General features: G+C 43.4%; 1 protein-coding gene across 1 annotated transcript in view; it reads right to left on the bottom strand.

The window, feature by feature from the left end:
- The window catches only part of grb10b (growth factor receptor-bound protein 10b), a 73,586-nt gene that overhangs the window by 33,813 nt on the left and 18,490 nt on the right, over nucleotides 1-21,283 (bottom strand). The window contains exons 3-5 of the mRNA XM_078287019.1: nucleotides 16,968-17,067; nucleotides 7,218-7,524; nucleotides 5,171-5,315 (exon numbers count right to left, since the gene is read on the bottom strand). Of these exons, the coding sequence (XP_078143145.1) occupies nucleotides 5,171-5,315; nucleotides 7,218-7,524; nucleotides 16,968-17,067 (552 nt within the window). The remainder of the gene's footprint in view (nucleotides 1-5,170; nucleotides 5,316-7,217; nucleotides 7,525-16,967; nucleotides 17,068-21,283) is intronic.

Here is a 21,283-nt window from a genome sequence, read left to right on the forward strand (position 1 = left end):
AATAAAGTTACAGTGTCTTCATTCATAGATTTACAGGTTGACCTAGATATGCAAGAGTGCGTCACTAGCTATTCCCATTATGGGAGAACAAATGTATAGAAATATGTCCAAGCTTGCAAATGTGCATTGCAACTATTCATATGATCAGATTTACAGATGGAGGTCAAATGTGTACAGAAACAGATGCAGGACATGCAGATATACATTGTTAACTATGACCTTGTAAAATTTACAGATGGAGTTAACATATCTATATATACAGACATCAGTCCAAACCTGCCAATGTGCATTGTTAGCATTTATCATGTTCAAAATAAGTACAGGAACATGTATCATGTCATGTGCATGGCCACAGAACAGAATAGTACAACATCATACTTTTATGTTCTGTTTTTAGATTCCATAAGTAAAGGTAACTTTTAAAATAAAGACACAGATAGCGTCGGTGCTCCATTGCTCTGGTGTTTCATTGTCTTTTTTACAGTGCATACAGTAGAAAACAGGAAAAAGGTCTATCTATCATTTGTATTTTTAGATCATTGGTGATTTTGTTAACATGTCTTGACGATGATGGTAGCCATATCAATTTTTACACATTAAGCTGGCTCCACTGTCAGCAGGCTGTACAATTACAAGAATGAATTATTTGTTAATGCTAAAAAGCAGAAAGAGATACTAGGAGGATTGCTAGTGAGTTTGACGCAGCCTACATGATGCAGCATGCAGCAGCATTAACTTGTATTCAAACTTATGCAGCTGAACAACAATGCTGGCACCATGAGGCAAGAGCCCATTTGCTAACAGTAGAAAGCGGTGCCAACCACACCTCCACCGCTCGTCTGGCACAATGTGCTATTTTAAGCCTCTTACCTCATCGCGTGTAAATAAGCATCGACGCATTACAGCCAGCTCAGATGTTTTTAGACATATTGCACATCCCTCCCCCTTACCTAAGTTCAAGAAGAATTTTAACGGAATTAAAAGTTGGGTTTGGGGGGGTTGTATTGACTGACAAACTGACACATAGGCCAAGAAATAGAGAGATTGACAGACAGATAGAGCGATAATGAGAGACAGACAGAGGCAGAGAGACATGGGTAGGGGATACAGCCATACCATACAGCACAGTGTCCTACATCAGCGTACAGGACATCCAGTCCAAGTACAGTAAATCCAACAAATCCTGGCAACCCAGCGCTCAAGTCAGTGTTCCCCAGCTAGGAACTACTGGAGCAGCTATGGGAACACAGTGTCCAAGTCAATATATAACAGTGCTCTCTATTGCACTACTGAGGACAGGCTGTCAAGAACCTAGACCGTCAAGGCGAATGGATAGGCTGGCCAACTGCCTCGCTTTCTACGGCTTCCTAGAGGTTTTGCCCATAGCACGTTTTACATGTACTGGTTTTCTCTGCTAGGTAGAGAGTCTGCGCTAGCTGCTTGTTGGCTAAAAGAGCAGCCAAAGTTAAGTGGAAAGATGTTTAGAAGAGGGAGAATATCATAAATCCTAAAATCTTCTTTAGGCCAATCCTGAAGACCACCATCTGTATGCACTTGGCCCATTAGCCGTATAACGTGAAGATCTGCCTTCCGATTGGTGTGGTGACCCTAAGCATTGATTTTCCAATTCTGTAAATTTGTGCCATTAGGTATGCATACACAGCACCAATTTCCCGGTAAGTTGGAGTTTGGTATCTTCAGCATCTTTAAAAAGAACAGTGTGGGCAGATGTCAGAGCTTGTGAGATGGATCCGTATCACTAACAGCTTTGTTTTACTCTGCTACAGGTAACCTGGTTTCTACACACTCATCAGTACAGGTTCAGTGAGTATTTCATCTGACATGTGTTCTCAATCTTGGCACACAAGCCTGCTGTAATGACATCAGAAAACTACTGCAGCATTACGTAGACAGTGAACTTGGAAAACTTGCACTTGATCTCACAAGCTGCAACATCATTTAGATCGCTGCACTTCGTAAAATGCAGTTTATTTCTATACCTTCTCAAATCTAAAAAATTTAAATATTGTGCATCTATTTCAAGTTTTGCCTTTTGATAATGTAGAGCTAATATGACAACAAGGAGGGCTAGGAGTGGAGAAATGAAGGAAGACAGGAGGGAGAGGAGAGGGAGAGAGAAGGGAGGTAATTGTGAATCATACGGTCATGTCAGACAGATTGCCCAGTGATCCCTGACAGCCCTGGTCAGCAGACTGCGCCGCATTCGCGTGCCTCCTGCACAAGGGGCCAGGGAGCGAGGGAAGGAGGAACGGAGGGACAGAAGTATGAGAGTCTGTCAGAAAGCGCCCGGAGGTCGGAAAATTCAGTAAACTAAACAGAGAAACTTCTCAACAGCAGGCTGGCTGGCTGGCTGGCTGTTCTGGCTGGACTGGACTGGAGGTTTTGGAAGGCAGGGAGAGGCGTGGTATCGAGACAGACTAAGAGATTTAGGAATAGACAGAGATAAAGACAAAAAAATGGGAGAGACAGGCACAAAACAGAGCACATATGGTTCAAATGATCAAGGTCAGGGGTCAGTGTAGCCTCTTGTTAAACCCTGAACAAATCACCCGCTCCTCGCAAGATCTGGACCACTAAAGGGAGGCATATGTGATTGCGAGAAAGCGGCGGCACCACTGTTCCCCATGCCTCCACAGCTGGAGCCCGAGCCAGAGGCACATGTGTGTGATGAGACGGCTCAGCGGGAGGTTTCTCAGTGGAAAGGTGCTGAATTGAATTTCCACCGAAGAACAACCACAATGAGACATACTTTCCATTGCCATCACAATGGACAGACATTGCCAATGCTGTAAATAGTTTACAGAACTCGCAAAGACAAACACGCAGACGTGAGCGCAAACACGCACACATGCACCCAGAAAACAAACGTGTGTGCATGCTGTGTGCAATGTACACACACACACACACACACACACACACAGGAATTCAATTTTCCACAGCTCTTTCTCAACAATGCCTCTTTGCAAAAGTTTGGTGGTCCATGCAAAATAAAAGCAGTAAAAACATTCTGTTCTTCCGATATCTAGCTACCTTTACAACCACATTTAAGATGTGTACATTCTAAACAGATGTATGGTGATGCTTCAGCACATAAAGTAGAACTACTTTCTTCCCTTCCTGTTCCATCCCTGCTTTCTACTATCAACTATTAATAAAATAATAACACTTTTGATTGAACTTCATAAAACAAACATTGGTCAAAAATAAGATAGCATATAAACTCATTAAGCGAAGTAGAAGGATGAGGCACTGGATAGATCTTTGACTGAAAAATTCCAATAAATTAAAATAGTTTGGGCATAAATGCCTAGTTCAATGGCACCGTTGTTTTTAAGTCTCCACTCAATCAAATTCAAAGCAATGGAAAAGTTATTATGATATTTGGTGTAATGGTGTAATGTCTGAATATCGCTGTATGAGGCGAGTGTGAAGACGCCTCTTTTTGGTCTCAAGTCCAAAATTCACAGCCTTCCTGCTCCATTAATCCCCGCTCTCGCTAAACATCTTGGCTCCCAACTGGATATCGGAAACAACATCGCTGTGATGTGGTGCCATAACTGCCATCAGTGAGTCACTGGGCCCAGATATAGTGGAGCTGCTAAAAGGAAAGTTGGTAGGAGCTGCTGGGGGAGCTTTTACTTATCGCTTGCTTACATTTTCACTTACATCGATCGCCTGATTGCTGTGAGATCGCAGGAATAATATGTAAATTCTGCTTGAGGGGGCGTTTTTGCATTAAGATCCCCACGTCCAAAACCAGATGTACCTCCACTGCTAATCCCCCACCCCCCGCTCCACTTCCTAGTCTATACTTTACTCCTAATGGGCCACCTGGGAATTCAAAAACCAACAACATTCCCGTTCCGAGCAGGTCACTCCTTCTAATAACTTGGTTTCTGAATATTTACCAGGCCCTCCTGCTTTACTGATATAGAGCCAAATTTATGTCACAGCTAGTAACTCAAGGCAAAACACATAACCACTTAGTGAGGCATTAGTCTTTGACCTATTTACCGTATGAACCAAGATTTACCATCTAGTGCTGAATTTATGTCACGGCTAGTAATTCAAGCCCATGACATTCCGGCTGATAAAGAAACAACTTTCCCACTCGTGAAGGCCTTATGCTCTAATAACATTCAGCCATTAAAGGGATAGTCCAAGATTACTGATCTGGTGCCTGATTTATGTCACAGATGGTAATTCAAGCTCACAACGCCCCCGTTCCCCGAGAGCTCTGACTGTCTGATGGTGTTTAAACATTTACTGGATTTCTCAGGTCTATCAATTCATCGGCTAATTTATGGACCGAGGTTCAAGCGAGCAGCTCTGCTCATATTAAATTCAGACTCGCATCTTGGCCGGTGACTAAACTGAAACTGCAGTCTATGATCTTGTACCATAAGAGCCATAACCAGAGCAGACCAGGATCCCAGCCAGGGAGAGTATTTATGAGAATAGTCCGCCCTCATATTACTGTAAACTGGTATGTTACTGTAACCAGCGCTGGCTGGCCCCATATGAAGATCATTAACAGAGACGACGGAGAGACTCTGGTTTCCAGGAATAGACAAACTAGTCCTTACATCTTTGTCCACATATGAACACACACGCACGAGCACAAGCAGGCACACATAAATGCAGGTGCACATGTATGTGCTCACACACACACACACACACACACACACACACACACACACTCCTCCTTCCACTTTCCATTGCACTTTTTTCCTCAAACACACCCACACATGTAGGCAAGCATGTGTACACACACACATGCATGGTAGTATACAGTGCCATCACATGCAAGCAATCACAGGCAACATGCCTAAGATGAGTAGCTAACACATGGGGCAGATGCAGAGTGTGGAAAATCCCTAAAGCTTTTTGTGAATGTCCAACCAGAACCTCATATCCCTTTTTATAAAAGAAAGGACGTTTGACAGCGTCTCCCATACGCATACACTATTTCACGACCAATGCAGCCAAACCAAATGATTGATAACGCATAGGGAAACATTAAATCCACATGAACACTGCGGGGTAAAATCAAACTGTTTTTCGCAATTCCTGGAAAGTCGGCCGTTTGGAGAGAGATGAAGTTTCTACGGCCGGACAGCGGCGCGTCTCTGGAGGGGTTTTGACTTACGTAGATGCCAGTGGAGGGTTCTCCGGGGGGCAGGGACCCGGGGCTGAGCACGGGGGAGCTGGCCGGACTGCAGAGCTCAGGGAAGGGATTGGGGATGGCCGGGAGAGACGACGTCCTCAACTGCTGCTCCTCTTCCTGCAACCTCCTGGACCATGTAGACAAGACAAAAATATTCACTTAAGCCTGAGGTCGTGACCCGGAATAGCCTTTTGAAAAGTATTTTGGGTGGAGAACTTTGAGATAAGACCCTCTGACATGTGTGAAAGATGCGGGGGGAGAGAGAGAGTTAGTATTAATAAGCCATCGCTGTACAGTATCCAGGCTCATGTCTGTTTCTGTCTGATCTCCCCATAATGAACTTTCCAGCAAGTGGAAATCACAGATCCCAGCAGCCTACTGGCTCATTTTCTGCAATATTCATCGCTCATCAATATTAAATCAACACATCACTTTCAAGCAGCGTTAAATTGGGCACATACAAGCTTATGGCCTGCAAGAGGAATGATGATTTGACAGTCAGTCATGAACTTTTCAGCATTTAATCATAAAAAATAAAATAAAAAAAAGAGTTTCGGCAGGTCAGTTTGTGAAATTCTCCCAGAATCGTTCTCAGACTCTCTCTCTCTCTCTCTCTCTCTCTCTCTCACTCTCTCTCTCCCTCCTTCTCAAACTCCATCTCTCTGTAGAACCCAGTGAGTTCAAAAGGGAACAGGCCTTTTGATGTCGTCCCATCTGAGCTAGAGAACAGGGTTATCCAGAGGTCAGCCCTGAATAATAAGAACTTCAGTGCCTGACTCTGTGTGTGTGTGTGTGTGTGTGTGCGTGTGTGTGTGTGTGTGTGTGTGTGTGAGCCCATAAGACAGAATATCAATTACCCGATCATCCCCCCTCTGTTTCTGTCAAATACTCCAGAGAAGGAGAATAATGGGAGCTGACACCAGCTCTGCTGTGTGTGTGTGTGTGTGTGTGTGTGTGTGTCTGTGTCTGTGCGTGTGTATATGAGCGTGCGTGCACACGTGCACGTGCATTGCATGTGTGCGTACCCATGCTCGCATGCATATAATAACAGCCTTAGGGAGAATATGGGTTACAACTCTCAAACTGAGAGAGACATTTGCACTCAGTACCGAAATAAAAGAGAATTTTAACTTTCTCCTGCTGGTGTCGTAGTTTGAGACAAAGAGAGAGAGACAAGGAGGGAACGGGTCAGTCAAGGGCTACAGATAATGAGCGGGGGGTGAAACGCTGTGCTAAAGGCGCAGAGGGAGGATAGGGTGTAAAGCTTCCTTGGGTGTGAGCGCTGTATGTGTGTATTGCGGGTGTGTATGTGCGAATGCATGAGGCTGGGAGGGGTTACCTAAATGGTAAATATGTACTTATGTTGCGTCTTTATGAGTGTGTGTGTGTGTGTTTGTGTGTGTGTGTGTATGTGTGTGTGCATGTAAGCATATCTTTAGATGTGAATGTGTATCTAATTTTTTATAAAATAGATTGTTCCAGTCTTCAGTTCTGATTGGCTGAGATGCGTTTGAAGTAGCTGTAAAATACCTGATAAATGACATTTGACTGTAGAACAGTTAGATTAAATATTCATTCAATAATTCAATAAATAATCATACCATAAATAAATAAATAACCTTAACAATCAGGTTTAGTTTATTTAGCTACAGTTCAAGACAAATATTGCTTGGCAGATAAACGTATTATTATTTAATTTTCGAATTTTCGAAGATTTATTATAGGCAGAGCGCTCTTTCTACCGCTGTTCTTTCTACTCTGCTTTGCGTGCCCAACAATGCCTCTTAGCTGTTCTGAAAACACTACAAAGCACAGCCTCTTATGGCTTATTGCTTAAATAATGATAATAATGTGATATTTTACCGATCCCCATATAGACATTCTTCTTTCGCGTGCCCCAGAGAGGTGAGAGCACAGGCTCGGCTACGGAACGGCGCCCCCGAAGTGTCGTGCTGCCCCGCTACAGTCAGACTTTGTTGTCGTTGAACTTTTATTTGTGAAAGTCACGGCTTTGTTCTTTGCACCCTACCTGACGGCGAGGATGTGCATGGGCTGTGAGCGCCGGAGGCCGGTTTGGGGGGAGTCGGTGGAGGAGGAGGAGGTGGGCGGCTCCGGGGAGACGTGCGAGTGCTGGCCCTGCCGCGGCTGGCTGTGCTGCGTGTGCTGATGATGATGGTGGTGAAGAAGATGATGGTGGTGGTGTTGGTGCGAGGAAGAGGTCTGTCCGTTGTGCAGTAGTGGGGCGGACTCTGGCTGCTGGCCGCTGCAGGAGGAGTACAGGCTCTCCAGCGAGGAGTTCATGTCATTCACCAGCGCTTCCAAATCCACGTCATCCTCTGGAAGAGACGGAGAGAGAGAGAAGAAAGGAATACATCACAGATAGAAACTAATATAGAGAAGTAGAGGAGCCTCGTAATGACCAGTTACCGCAATCCAAGCCTCCATCACTATTTCAATTTGAGTGAAACAGAGAGAAAAACATTCAAATAAGAGTCTGCTTCTCTCTATCTACATCTCCTTTGTGATTGGAAAAGATTTAATAAGGGAAAGCAATAACAGATAATGTCTTTCACCTGGATTCACCTCATCAGCGTACTTCATGAAAAGGTTACGTGTCCCCAACATTTTGCGCATTCAGTTCTCTATTAGAAGGAGAGAGGATTACTGAAGTAGAGTACAGCACTCGCCAGTATCTCTGGATCCACTGCCAACTTACAAACGCAATGTAGAGTAGAGCAGTGGGTTACAAAACTGTCGAGGACAACTGAACAGCACTGACTGAACAAAGCAGAACACAGCAGAAAGCGGCACACCAGAGAAAAAAACAACAAAAATGAAATTCCTATGAGAGTACAGTGCGTCTACAGCCTTGGTTTCAAACAGTCGAAGCACACAAGAGAAAGAGGTAAAGTCCCTGGATATTGTTGGGACTTTCCCACTTTCTATTTCAGTTTCTCTATTCGTTTCAGCCTGGCCGGGATTTGAACCCTTGCCCTTTCTCGGTTCGTGGTGTACCGCCATAACCTTGGGCTGCCTAAGAAATAGAGAAAACACAGGCATACACAGCACACACACACACGCACACGCACACATCATCAGTAACCAGTTCTGCTGGAGTGCTCAATCAGCAAGACTGTCTTAACGACGCACATTGTGCTGCCCTGTGAGCCACATCTCCAGGGATAACACAGGGACAAGTACAAACCTGCCCGTAACACATTTCAACTCCCAACCACCGGAGTTCACGGGAAAGGCATCTCACTGTAAGCATCCACTCTAAATTCACCACATGTATCAAACATTCTGCTTTTAAAAGTCTTTAACAGCAGGGATGTAGAAGTCTTTTTTTTTTTTTTTTTTTTTTTTTTTGTTCACAGGAGGAATCTCTCCTTAAAGCCCTTGTGAAAAACTCGAGGCAGATTTAAATTCATGAAGTGAATTTTTTGACTTCAGGAGCGTTCAAAGTTTGAAGTGAGCTCCATTGAAGGGAAGCTTGCATCTAATTGCATCTCAGTCGTGACACTTTTATGAATCTGGGTAAACTTGGAGTATAACTTTAGCTCTTTCTAAATTACAATCTGTAGTGGTGACTCAGTCTTGTGATTAATAATTCTTCATTATGAAAGGGAGACCTCTCTCATGAGTACACAACCACGCATCTCATCACTGCATCTAGAGCCCACAACCATACTGTAGTATGCAAGAAAACCACTAGGGGGAGACAAGTATATAAGTATAGTATATACTGTATTGTATAGAGCAGGGGCTCTGAAGCTTATGGGCTCATGAGATGGAGCCCCTAAACAGGCCAGGGGCCCCCCATTGGATAAGGTTTTAGCTAAGGAACCCAACCTGAGAAGATAGATAGATATGTTTTACAAATTCATATAAAATCATCTATATATAAAATCATTACTATATATATCTGTGCTATCCTCTAGTAACAGTGAAACTAAACTATTTCTTTATTTTGCTAGGGACTCCCTACACTCTCAAGGACCCCTGGGGGTCCCCAGACCCCACTTTCTAGTCTGCTGGTATAGAGCCACAATAGATTAATTTGCCTTCTATTATGATACCAGAGACATTTTTCAGTTATTCTGCTGTATCCTTCTGGTTGATTTTGTCTGTGATAATGTGCAAAATGGGTGAATACGAGGTTTTTTTTGGTGACCGAATGAAAAACATGCCCAAAAAAAGAGAGTTAGACTATAACATATAGATTTCCTCTGTGAGCTCCTACTCTATCCAACAGGTGTCTATCCCTGAACTACTGAAATATGGTATGTGAATGAATTAATGAATTAATAAATGAATGAATGAACAAAAGCATCTCAAGTCCCATTGTTCAGCTTTTAGTACGCAGGCCTGCTGTAAGATGTCCAAGGGTCTTGAACAAAACGCGGCCTTATGACTCATGACATGACCGTAGCTTCTCCACCGCTCCGGGTGCGGGACAGCTGTCTCGCTTGTCAGCCTTTGAGAGCGGTCCTGTCAGTAGGTGTGAAGGTCAGCCAACAGTCCCACTGTTCCACAGACAGTTGACGTTAAAATGATTTGCTTAAATTTGGGCTGGCAAAGGATTCAGAGCCTTGCTAATGGACACGCGGCAGGAATTTCGCCAGACTGAAGGAAAGAGCGGCAGGCAGAGTGAAAATAGCAGCCACAGGTTAGCGGGCTTGTAAACATCCCCATCCCGGGATGGGGCAGTGTAACTTTGTCTCCGGCACTAGTGGCTAGAGCTACCTGCTAAAACTAATCTGTGCCCTTTGAGGAGCTTTTCCTGAAAACGTGTCAGGTAGCCGTATCACAGGTGCCTGTGAATCACAGATGGTTAATCTGCCGGTATTAATAGAGACAGGTAAGCTGGAGCAGCTACTTATAGATAGCCTGGAGAGCTAAAGAGCTATATGCCACAGGACACAGGGTGCGTATGAGGCCAGATACAAGGCTAAGGACACTACAGGACACAGAATGCAGGACAAGATAACTAGCACTACCGTTATATTCATTCAGCAGCGGTGATATAGGGGAAAGAATCAGGAATTTGTCTTCTCTTTAGGACAACGTATGTCAGGACATCATGGGTGTGGTGGGGGTAAAACAGAAATTGGGATGAGAAATGAGTATATTTCCAAATAATACTGTAATAATGAAAACAAAAAATGGCTGGAAAATCACATTCCCATTATCAATCATTCTCACTAGGGGAGACATGCACCCTCAAGCAAGTGGGAGAAAATAACTCTCCTAGTAAACCCGACCTAGATTGGCCCCTGGAGGCCGATTGAACTGTTTGCTTACAAAGACACACAATCCGCAAACTCCCACGTTTGATATACGATTCGTGTGTCAAAATCAGTCACGCGATCGAACACAAATAAGCATGTCACAATCAGGCAAACAAAGGTACCGCGTCATACACCCAGATGCAAGGCAGACAGATGGATCTCACACACACGCGCGCGCACACACAGGGGAAAATAATAACATGAAGATCTGGACCTGGGAGCAAACCGTGGTTGTTTGTCTTTGACGCAGAGTTTAGAAAATAGAAGTTACACCAGCTACTTGGCCTTGGCAGGCAGATGAGGGGACGTAAACACCTTTATTTATGCCCACCAAACACACGGCGGTCACGGCACGCCTGACCCAACAATATTACAGCCATTAACTAGATCCTCTTAAAATATCAGGGCAGCTCATGCAGCAGGAAGCAGACACTGCTGCAGATGTAGCCACAGCCGTGGATAGAGAGGGTTTGAAGCCGTGACGCTGTTGCTGTGCTCCAAATGCTATGGTGAGTTTCCCTACACTCTAAAGATCAGCATGGTACTCAGTAATGGCAATTTCTGCAAGACCGTGCAGTATATACTGTATATGCCACTGATATCTGAAACGGCCGTTGTAGAGGTCCCTGTTTTGCTTGCTGATCTATTGCTCCACCTCCAGGGCGACGAGCAAAGTGGCTTATAAAGTAGAATGGAGAGACTTACCAGCCACAACTAGCAGCATTCGACTGGTGGCCAGTGGTGATTTAAAGCCCTGGCTACCACTGTATGGTTCAGGAGTTTGGGGATGTGGCAGGAATAGCAAAGACCAGGATAAACAGGGCATGGAACCAATCATGTTTGGTACCTATGAGGCTTTGTATACAGTATATCGGCATAGTATATGAATAACCAAAAAAACCAATAAACAAAAAAAAAAAACATATTCCTAAATTCCATCATCTAAAGAACATTGGTGTGTTGTGTATACTCATTGATAAAGATGGTAGATACTTGGTGGATGTGGTTGCCGTTTGATAACGCACTCCATTTCTCACTCCATAGGAACTGGACTGATCATTCAAATTCAAATATGGAGGCTGTTCGCCATATTTCAAAAAGGCCTTGAAAAACTATTCATCTGAAGGCTTCAATTCAGTAAAAGCCATGAGTTTATACTGCCATTCATTGTCTTCGAAACACCCATCCATCCATCCCTCTATCCATCTGTCCTTCTATTGATTGGCCCATTTATGCATGCATCAATTATCCATCCATCCATCCAAACTCCTGTAAAGACTTCATATTCGTCTGGTTATAGGATGGAACCGGCATTATTGTTCATTTTCCTCATTTCTTCATTGTTTCTTTTTCCTCAATGGCTAGTGCTCACTTTCATCTTGCCCCGCCCTGACTAATTTATCCCCCTCCCTTGCCTTGTCAGAACATTTAACCGGTTAAATTGGGGGTAAAAATATCCCAAGCTTCCCCTATTGTCCGAAGCACGCATAAATACAGTATTAATCAACTGTAAAACTAGACTGGCAAGAATCTGCATGAAAGCTGTTCTGGATATTTTCTGATCATTAGCGAGCGAGACGTGGCCAAAACAAGACCATTGTATTGACAGCGCATCCATATGGCTCTCTGTTTCTCCTTAGCACAGGAATGTAGTCAAGGCATTCATTCATTCATGCATTCAGTCCCACTGGTTAAAAACAAAGGGGAGGGGCAACCGTCCTGTACAAAAGAGTGGTGCAAGGAAGGGACACACATATATGCATTACATACATGAATTGAGCACACACACACACACACACACACACACACAAGAGGGATAAACAGCCCCTGAATGCGAGCCCCTACAGAGGGCTTTCCAGTCAAAGGGATCAGTGGGACCCATAGAGCAAGCCTAAACTGTAAAGCGTGGCTCTGCACCGGGGAGCACAATACCTCTGGTGACGGCACACACACACACCCACTGAGGGCCGAGCCTCTTGCTGGGGAGAGAGAGAGAGAGAGAGAGAGAGAGAGTATGTATGGGTAGAGGGACAGAGGGAAAGAGGAGGAGCGAGGGAGGGGAAAACAGATATGGGGGGGGCGTCGCGCCAAAAAATAGAGAAACAGAGGTGGGGTGGGGGGTGGCGAATGAAAAAAAGAGAGAGGTCCAATCAGGATTATGAGGTGAGAAGCACTTCTACCATTACAAATCAGCACATTTCATTCACATCACCTCGTAATCCGTAACACCCCACCCTTCCTTAACCCCCTATTACAGAGCCCCATTCTTATCAGGAATGTGGTCCCTCGCTCTTTGGGTGTGTAAGTGCACATGAGTGTGTGTGTGTGTGTGTGTGTGTGTGTGTGTGTGCATGTGTGCCTGCACGTGTTTTCCCATGCGTGCGTGCCCGTGTCGACTCTCCCTCTACAAAGGCATAGCTGGAATAACTTGAGGTGGGAGCTTCATTTCCAGGCCTCAGATCGCAGCCAGTCAACCTCTCCGGAGCCACGCCGTCAGATTACTGCACTGCATTGGTACCATTGATGGGATTTGTTGCCTAGCAGCTGCGTGCCCATCTGAGAAACGGCCCACCCCGCCCCGCCCCCACTCCCAGCCCCACACCACACACACCCCCCACCACACACACCCCCCGGCGTCAGCGGTCACACCCATGTTGCCAACCAGCAGTCTGAGTCCCGGTGCCCCGAGTTTCTCTCCTACAGGCACGCATGGAGGCGTACGCATGTCTGTCCGTGCACAGGCATGCATGCATGCACACACACACACACACACACACACACACACACACACATACACATTCCCAAAGAGACGGTTGGCCCAAGTCACTCTCTCCCTCTCTCTCTCTCAATTTTTTCAGTTCAATTTAAATTCAACATGCTTTATTGTCTGAATGCTTTATTGAATGTCATAAGAACAATATTGCCAAAACGCCTAAGGACTAGTGTTGGGGGTAACACGTTACAAAGTAACGCATTACTGTAATCACATTACATTTGTCTGTAACGCAGTAATGTAACGCGTTACAGTTCCTAAATTCAGTAATCACATTACAGTTACTAATCAAACAATTATGTTGTTACTTGCGTTACATAAGTTCTTCAATTATCTGCAGGATCTGGGATCTGGAATCTGCAGGATTATCTGGGCAGATAGAAAAAAATCATCAAACGTGCCTTTTCATGCACGCTTGCGCAACAACCTCTGACCTCTCGTGTGACTTTGGCTAGAGACAGTTCGTGCGGGAGACTTTTGAGGGGTGGAGATATGCACATTACTTTGAATTTGTTGCGCGAAAGGACAAGAATGTGACGGTAAAGTGCAAACTGTGCCCAGGCCAGAAACAACTATCCACTGCTGTGAACACGACATCAAATGGTTTTCACCAACTTTGCTGTCGGCTTTGTGGTATTAAAGAGCATAAAAGAAAGATCTTGTGTATGTCCTCCTTATTAGGATAGGGATTTGTGCTGATATGTGGGCATATGTAAGGTTTAACGTTATATTGTTAACTGGCAATTACGTGACAATGCATCTCAGGCGATGTTGCGGAGTAACGCAAAAGTAATGTAATGAGTAGTGTAACAAATTACTTTCTACATGGAGTAAATAAGTAAAGTAATGCATTACTTTTTTAAAAAGTAACGAGTAATGTGTAATACATTAGTTTTTTTGCTTAACGACCCCAACACTGTTAAGGACAATGAGCTGAAGAGACATAATTAATCTAACAATCAGTTCAATCAGAACCACTCAGATAATTAAACATTTGGGGGGGAAAATACTGCCAAAGCCTGAACAGTATTAAAATATGATAATGCAACAATAAACATAAACAATAGTAAGTGATGGTTACAATAGATTAGATAGATAGATAAATCAAGATTATTAGATTCTTTTAGATTCTCTCTCTCTCTCTCTCTCAAAAAATGACAGAAAGTGCTGCTGTCATGTGAAAATCCTGTAACTCCTATTTGGGTGTTTTAAAAGTCCACACGGCCCTTTATGCACAGAGCAAAGACCCACAACCCTACGGACCATGAAGCTGGTTAAAAACCCATGACGCGTTCACAAACGAGACGGTCGTTTTTTGTTTTTTTTTCAGTTTGTGAAAAGCTGATTTTTTTGTCAGCTACAAGACTGAAATCATGCTGCTGTGTGGCTGGGAGAAACAACAAAGAAGAGACTTGCACAGTTGCACAGTGCGAGTCTGTGCCATCTCATCTGTGAAAACGGCACTCAAGTATCACGCGTCATGCCACTTACTCTGACTGGTCAGGACAACACTACTGTCTCCTCCTCATTCTTCCATCTAGTTAGGTGAAGGTGGACTGGATTAGGTTAACCTATATTAACCATTTGCCAACTACACTGACTTTTACTGATTGAATATCACTGGAAACATGCCAAAACATCAAATTCACACCAGAATAGTTTGTAGATTATTATGTTGATGATCTGTGGTGCATCATGTGGGGCAAGTTCTTTTGCACGACATCAACAATTTGCTCGCAAATGCCCTGATAAGCCGCTCAATAGCTTCTCATTCCAGAAATATGAAATAATGGCAGGTCATGTTCCAACAAAGCCATGCTGTTCTCTCCACCATAACACTAATAGGTTTATGACTGCTCCGGGTTTATGGCAAACACAGCAAGTAGCTGCAGGCTCTATTAAAGTCCTATAAGAATAAAAGAGTGGATTTGCTGGAAAATGAGTTTAATAACGTCGGCAAGGATTATCGCCCCACTACTAATAACAGCAGAGGTACCGGGGCTGAATTCAAATCTCTGCTCAGCTGATGCAGGATAGCATTGTGAGCAGCACAGCATGTAATGTAGCTTAAACGTGTCAAAGTACTGTGGGACATTATGAAGTGGTAAAGTAGTGAAGGTAAAGTGGCAGCCTGCTGGTCACAATTTGTCACCCATTACTTGATAATAAAAAAAAAAGAAAGAGAAAGAGAGAGAGAGAGAGAGAGAGAGAGAGAGAGCAAACAGCAAATTACAATGTTATCAAATTTTTAATAGAGATACTGAGTTGGCAAAATATCTTATCAATGTAGAGCAAGTAAAAAAAAAGAAAAACCTTAACCATGTATAGACTGACTGGCCACAGACTGACTTGCTGTAGAGGCTGGTCAGACATTTCTTACTCTCCTCCAAATACCAACATATTAGAGACACATATTTCACTAAATTGGCTGAGAAAATATCGACATTCCATAAACTGCATATATATATATATATATATATATATATATATATATATATGCTTTTGCCATATTACTGAATTTTATTTTTACTTTTTTTTTTTACTTTGATCACTGTATAGTTTGTGTATGTTCTCATCTTTCATTGTAATGTTGTCATTTGATTTTGCAATAAAGAGAAAAAGAGAAAGGTCTCTTTAGCAATAACGGCTGATTATCATTCATGCCAATAAAGTGAATTGATTGAATTGAATTGAGAGAGAGAGAGAGAGAGAGAGAGAGAGAGAGAGATTTGTATTAAAGTATTAATGGTTAATATTTGACAGTATCTACAAAAAATAAGCAAAACCACAACCTGTATCCACAGCTCTTTTTTTTTTAAACAGGAAAAGTCTAAAGTTGAAGTCAAAAAATTGTTAGGTGAAATTTATGTTTTACACTTTCCTACACCTCTACCCCACCCATGCTGATTGAAAAAGGACATTTCTCGAATGTGAAAGTCATCTCCGCTCGCCCCTCTGCCCTGTGCTCCTGAGCTCCCTCCATGCGGGCAGAGCCAGGAAAAATGACAATGTAATTTCTGCTCCATTTATTTCCCATGCCAGCGCCAAGCGTTCTCATTCACTCGCCGAGTCCTCGCAGACTCCCCGCCCTTACCTCCCATGCTGGGCCAATATTGTGCTTAAATCTCATGCTCCGATTGTCATGGATGAACCCTGTATGGCACAATTAGATAGACGGCGTAATTATAATGGCACCCCGTGTCCATGCAGATCACCCTTTGAACTGCTGAAATGTTTACAGCGGAAGAGACCCAAATATATATTAACCCCCCACCCGCCCCCGGCCTGGCGGAGAATAATGAGGAGCAAGCCGCTCTGCGCACTGTACGAGGCGTCTGAGGCACACACACACACACACACATATGCATAGGAGTAAGCCACCACCAACTTCCCAGGTAAACTCTATGGCCTCTGTGTATTCTATAATGTATGAAATTTAAAACAAATACACAGAAGGCTTATGTTACATCTTGCAAGTCAATGTACAGTAAGTATATTGAATGTACAGTAACACAATAATCCACACCACTGTATAAATTCTCCTAATGTATGTAATGTATGTAGTATATGTAATTCAATTCTGTGGACATAAGCAAGTATACTATTCTATGTCACGCAATACTAATGTAAATCTCAAGAACGCTCATGAGATATATATGTATATGTACAAAGAGCAAAAAACAAATCTAAAAACTATTGGATGCTGAACACCAACCTTGATGGTTAGGAGAACTCCGATTGGTTGACTGCTGGAAGCCTGGACCAATGAGATCGGTTGCTTGTCTGTGATTGGTGGACCGGTCTACATTGTCCTGCTGAGGGAGAGAGAAGCAAAAAAATAAAATAAAAAATGCAAAAAATATCACAGCACTGCAGTCAATCAACGGGGAGTTTGTCACAGATACAGAACTTTTTAACACTTTTTAAAATCCACCATAAAACAGAATTCACATGCTAGGTTTATTCCTGAGTCACACTCAAACTGACAAAGTCAATGGACAAATAAATATATTGATTTGAATTTGATTGGATTTGATTTGTTGCCTGTGCTTACAACTGCTTCAGAGCAAGTGTGGGATATCCATTGTGCGTGTGCATGTGTGTGTGTGTGTGTGTGTGGGTGTGTGTACGTGAGCAAATTGGCGTCTCGTGCTAGGCCAAACAGCAGGAGCGGGAACAGAACGTACTGTGGTGGACTACTGTGCTTGGCTTCCCCCTCTTAAAGACTAAAAACATAGCTACTGACACACACACACACACACACACACACACACATACACACTCTTCCCCTTACACGCCAGACCTCCTCTGATGCAGCAATAAAAGCTGTGGTTGCCTGTTCTGCCTCATTGAGAGTAGTGACATGCTGTGCAAGTGGAGCTGGATTTTTTTTTTTTTTTCTTTTGATTTTTAAGGGCGTTTTGACTATGATAGATGATATTCCTTTGCCTTAGGTCAGTTTGGTTTGTGTTAGTTACACTGTATCATTACCTCCATAGATAATGAGTTACAAATGATGAAAAAGTTGATGGTCACAGTACCGAGCATGACTTTTTGGACATATATGTACATTTTCTGGTTGGTGCCCCATTGAATGCAGCAGGTCCAGACTGTACTTTAGGACGTGTTATGTCCTATACAATAATAATAGCATTTGTAAATTCTGAAATCGAGTGGTGTTCCTCGTTTAAGATGGCGCCGTGGCTTTTTCGTTGAACCTCTGCGCCTTCCACTCACAGAGCACAAGAAGGCAAGAGTATTAGCCCACTAATCACTATTTAGCCTTTGCCTTGCTTAATTAAAATGCCTAAATTAATTAAAGTACACCCAAATCAAATTTGACAGCGCATTACAACTCTAACAATAAAACACAACCGTAATCATTCTAAATACAGCTGTTTTGTGCTTAAATTCGGTAGGGTTTGGCAGGTTTGGATTTGTGTTTTGCAAGAAATTTGAGGTCTGATGACAGCAGGAAGGAGAAACGCCGTCCGCCATTTCCGATGCAAAGCCGCTCATACGAAGCAACCGTAATGGTGATTTTTTTAGTAGCGTACTCCATTTCCAATGCACCTTTTGAAAATCCTATACATAGCCTGCTTTGACATTAACTTCAACAACAAAGACTTTAACGAGTGGCGTAAAGACAATCGACTCACTGCGAGAATAAAGCTTGAAGCGGAATCTCTCTCCGGTGTCTCCATTCTTCAAAACGAGGGCTAGGGCCTAATTGCTTGGAAATACATCATCCATGCTTTGCCTGCAAAATGTATCGCTTTTTTAATGTATAGCGAAAAATAAGTCATTGCGGTCAGGAAGATCAGCGCAGAGTTCCTCTCTGGTGTCGGCCTATCTTCAGACTAAACTGGATAATGTAACGTCGGGATATGGTTCTGTCCCACGCCAACCCCCCCCCCCCCCCCCCTCTCTCTCTCCTCTATACCAACTAACCCAACCGCATCCAATTATTACGTCGTATTGTCTGGTCTTTGTATTGTCTTCAGCTGCTGCCTTCATGGTCAGATCGCAAAGAGATTTTAGATCTCAATGGGGCTAACCTGCTTTAAAAAAAAAAAAGTTAAGTGAAAGAATAAAACAGCCATGGCATCACCCCCATTTATTCCCGTGACATAGCAAACCCAGTCATCGCCACACACACACCGTCTGGGGGTCCGGCTACCAGACTGTGACTGATCCCTACCCAGTCACCCAAACAGCAATGGGACGCTGGTTGGCGGGATGGTACAGCAAAAAAAGTGTGTGTCTGTGTGTGTGTGTGTATGTGTGTGTGTGTGTGCATATTCAGCAGGACAGGACGGCCGTGGTTCCGCTCCACTGAGCAGCAACCTAGGGACCCGGTCACACCATGTACTGGTCTTGAATGCTGCTTTGCATGGCTGTCTGGGAGCAAATGAGTCAACACACACACACACACACACACACACACATACACACACACACCACCACCTAAAGGACTTAGCAGACATTGAAAGCACACCTTCGTCTCCTTTGCGGACAATACCAAGAAAAATCCAAAACCCAGACAGTCTTTGATGCCCCTATAGACTATTGACAGAATGTTAACTTTGGGGATTTGAGTCTATAGATATTGGCCATTTAGCATAATTCTCAGCCACAGCCTCACTCTATGTTTGGTTATAGGGTTAGTGAAGCTTAAAAGGTTTAGATGACACATAAAAGCTCAGAATTGTTTTTTTGTCTGGTGCAAAGGCACGCAGATGTTCTCTTTCTTTTATCCTTGTTCTTGCATTTTCTCATCTTGCGTCTCCCGCTCTCTCGCTCTCATTCTTTTACACACAAGCGCAGGCACACACACACACACACACACACACACGCACAAGTGTTACTCGAGTTCTTAGAAAGGGGTCAAAACAGCACTGAGGATAGGCCACGTTTTGACAAGGAGCATATAAGGGCCCTTTCATATTGATGAAGTTGAAAGGAACTCCAAATAAGAGTCAGGGGTTGAGGGTTCAGCTCTTTAAAAGGGGTCAATGGAAGGCCAGGGACAAGGTTAAGGCTTTGAAAGCAAGACAGACACAAAGGTCACAAGAGGGAAAAGACTGAGTCGGATGTCAGAGCTACGCATTTAGAAGAGGTCAGACTCAGGTTAAATGTTATGACCGGGGGATTGAATATGAATCAGTACTACACTCACTCGAAGGCTTTTGGCTAGGAAGGAACAGCTACAAGACTACTTCAATTAAAGTTTAAAAGTAACACATCATGGTTTCCATTCTGGCTAAATACACCCAGATCTGGATATTCTTAGAAAGCCTTGGGGGAAAAAAAAACGATGATGTGGAAATTTTACTCGAGCCTTCTTAACCTGCAGCGGGCATCCTTGCTGTGTTTATTTAGAGAAACAGGAGCATTTCCAAGGCTGGCTGACAGCCTGTTAACTGGGATAGTCCTATTACAGCATACATGAACCCTAGAGAGCAAGTGGAAATCCCTTCTTACATAATTAACCAGAATGAGATCACGAGCTCGGACCCACGTCTGTCCTGGAGCTTTAGTTGGTCTGTTTGTTTATACAGTGGAGTCTCTGCTTTAGCTTTGGCTGTTGTGTGGGGGGAGGCTTGTCGAACTGATAGTGCGGGAAGAAACTGGGTTATGGTAACAGGCTAGAGATGACTGGCTAAAACTCCCTGCTCAGGTATTCAAGAGCTACTTCTCGCCTATAAGAAATATAGAAATGAAGGGGAAGGATGCAACTGGAAAGTAGGTGAAGGCAGACACCATATATGGAAACTCCCTATTAACACAATGTTGAAATCCTACTGAAACTGTCATTGTGTTGACTGAATGAAGGACAACTTAAGCAGCAAGATGCAACATTTTCACGTTAAAGTAACAAACAAATCGTATATATTGTCAGCCTATCTGTGTGTGTACATGCCTAAATCCTGCATAAAATTGGTTTTTAAATGAGCATAGCAACAACAAAAATGGCAGAAAGCAGTGAGAAGTAAAAACGCAGCAAAGCTAAACATGCAGCAGACAAGACCCTTTCCAAAACACAAGTGAAAAACAGCATTACTTTTTTTTTTATTGCAGACTGCCTGCGTCCACAATAATGCTTGTGGTCGCTTGTCAGTTACCTCAGCCTCAGGCTGGATGTGTTCAAAGTAGACAGCTCAACAAGCTGAGTGACAAGTGATGGGGCATGAACCTGCCCAACTGAGGGGGAGGAGGGTGGGACTAGCAAGCCTCAAGGCGAGAATTTGACTATTTAAATTCTGGGTATGTAGACATCTTGAAGAGTTTGACTTGAACATATCAAACAATACTTACGCTGCTGCGCTCTCAGCCATGACTCAAAATAAAAGTCTGTTTTACTCCAAGGTTTACAAATGTAACAAAAAACCTTTAAAGCCATAAAATACATCAACTCAGCTGTCACATATCATCATCCCTTGCACAAATGATGAGTGTCTTCAATCTGATACATCACCATGTAAACAGTAGTGGGGCACAGTGGCTCAACAGGGGCCATCAAACTAATAT

Source organism: Centroberyx gerrardi, chromosome 12 (assembly GCF_048128805.1).
Source record: "Centroberyx gerrardi isolate f3 chromosome 12, fCenGer3.hap1.cur.20231027, whole genome shotgun sequence".
Taxonomy (NCBI): domain Eukaryota; kingdom Metazoa; phylum Chordata; class Actinopteri; order Beryciformes; family Berycidae; genus Centroberyx; species Centroberyx gerrardi.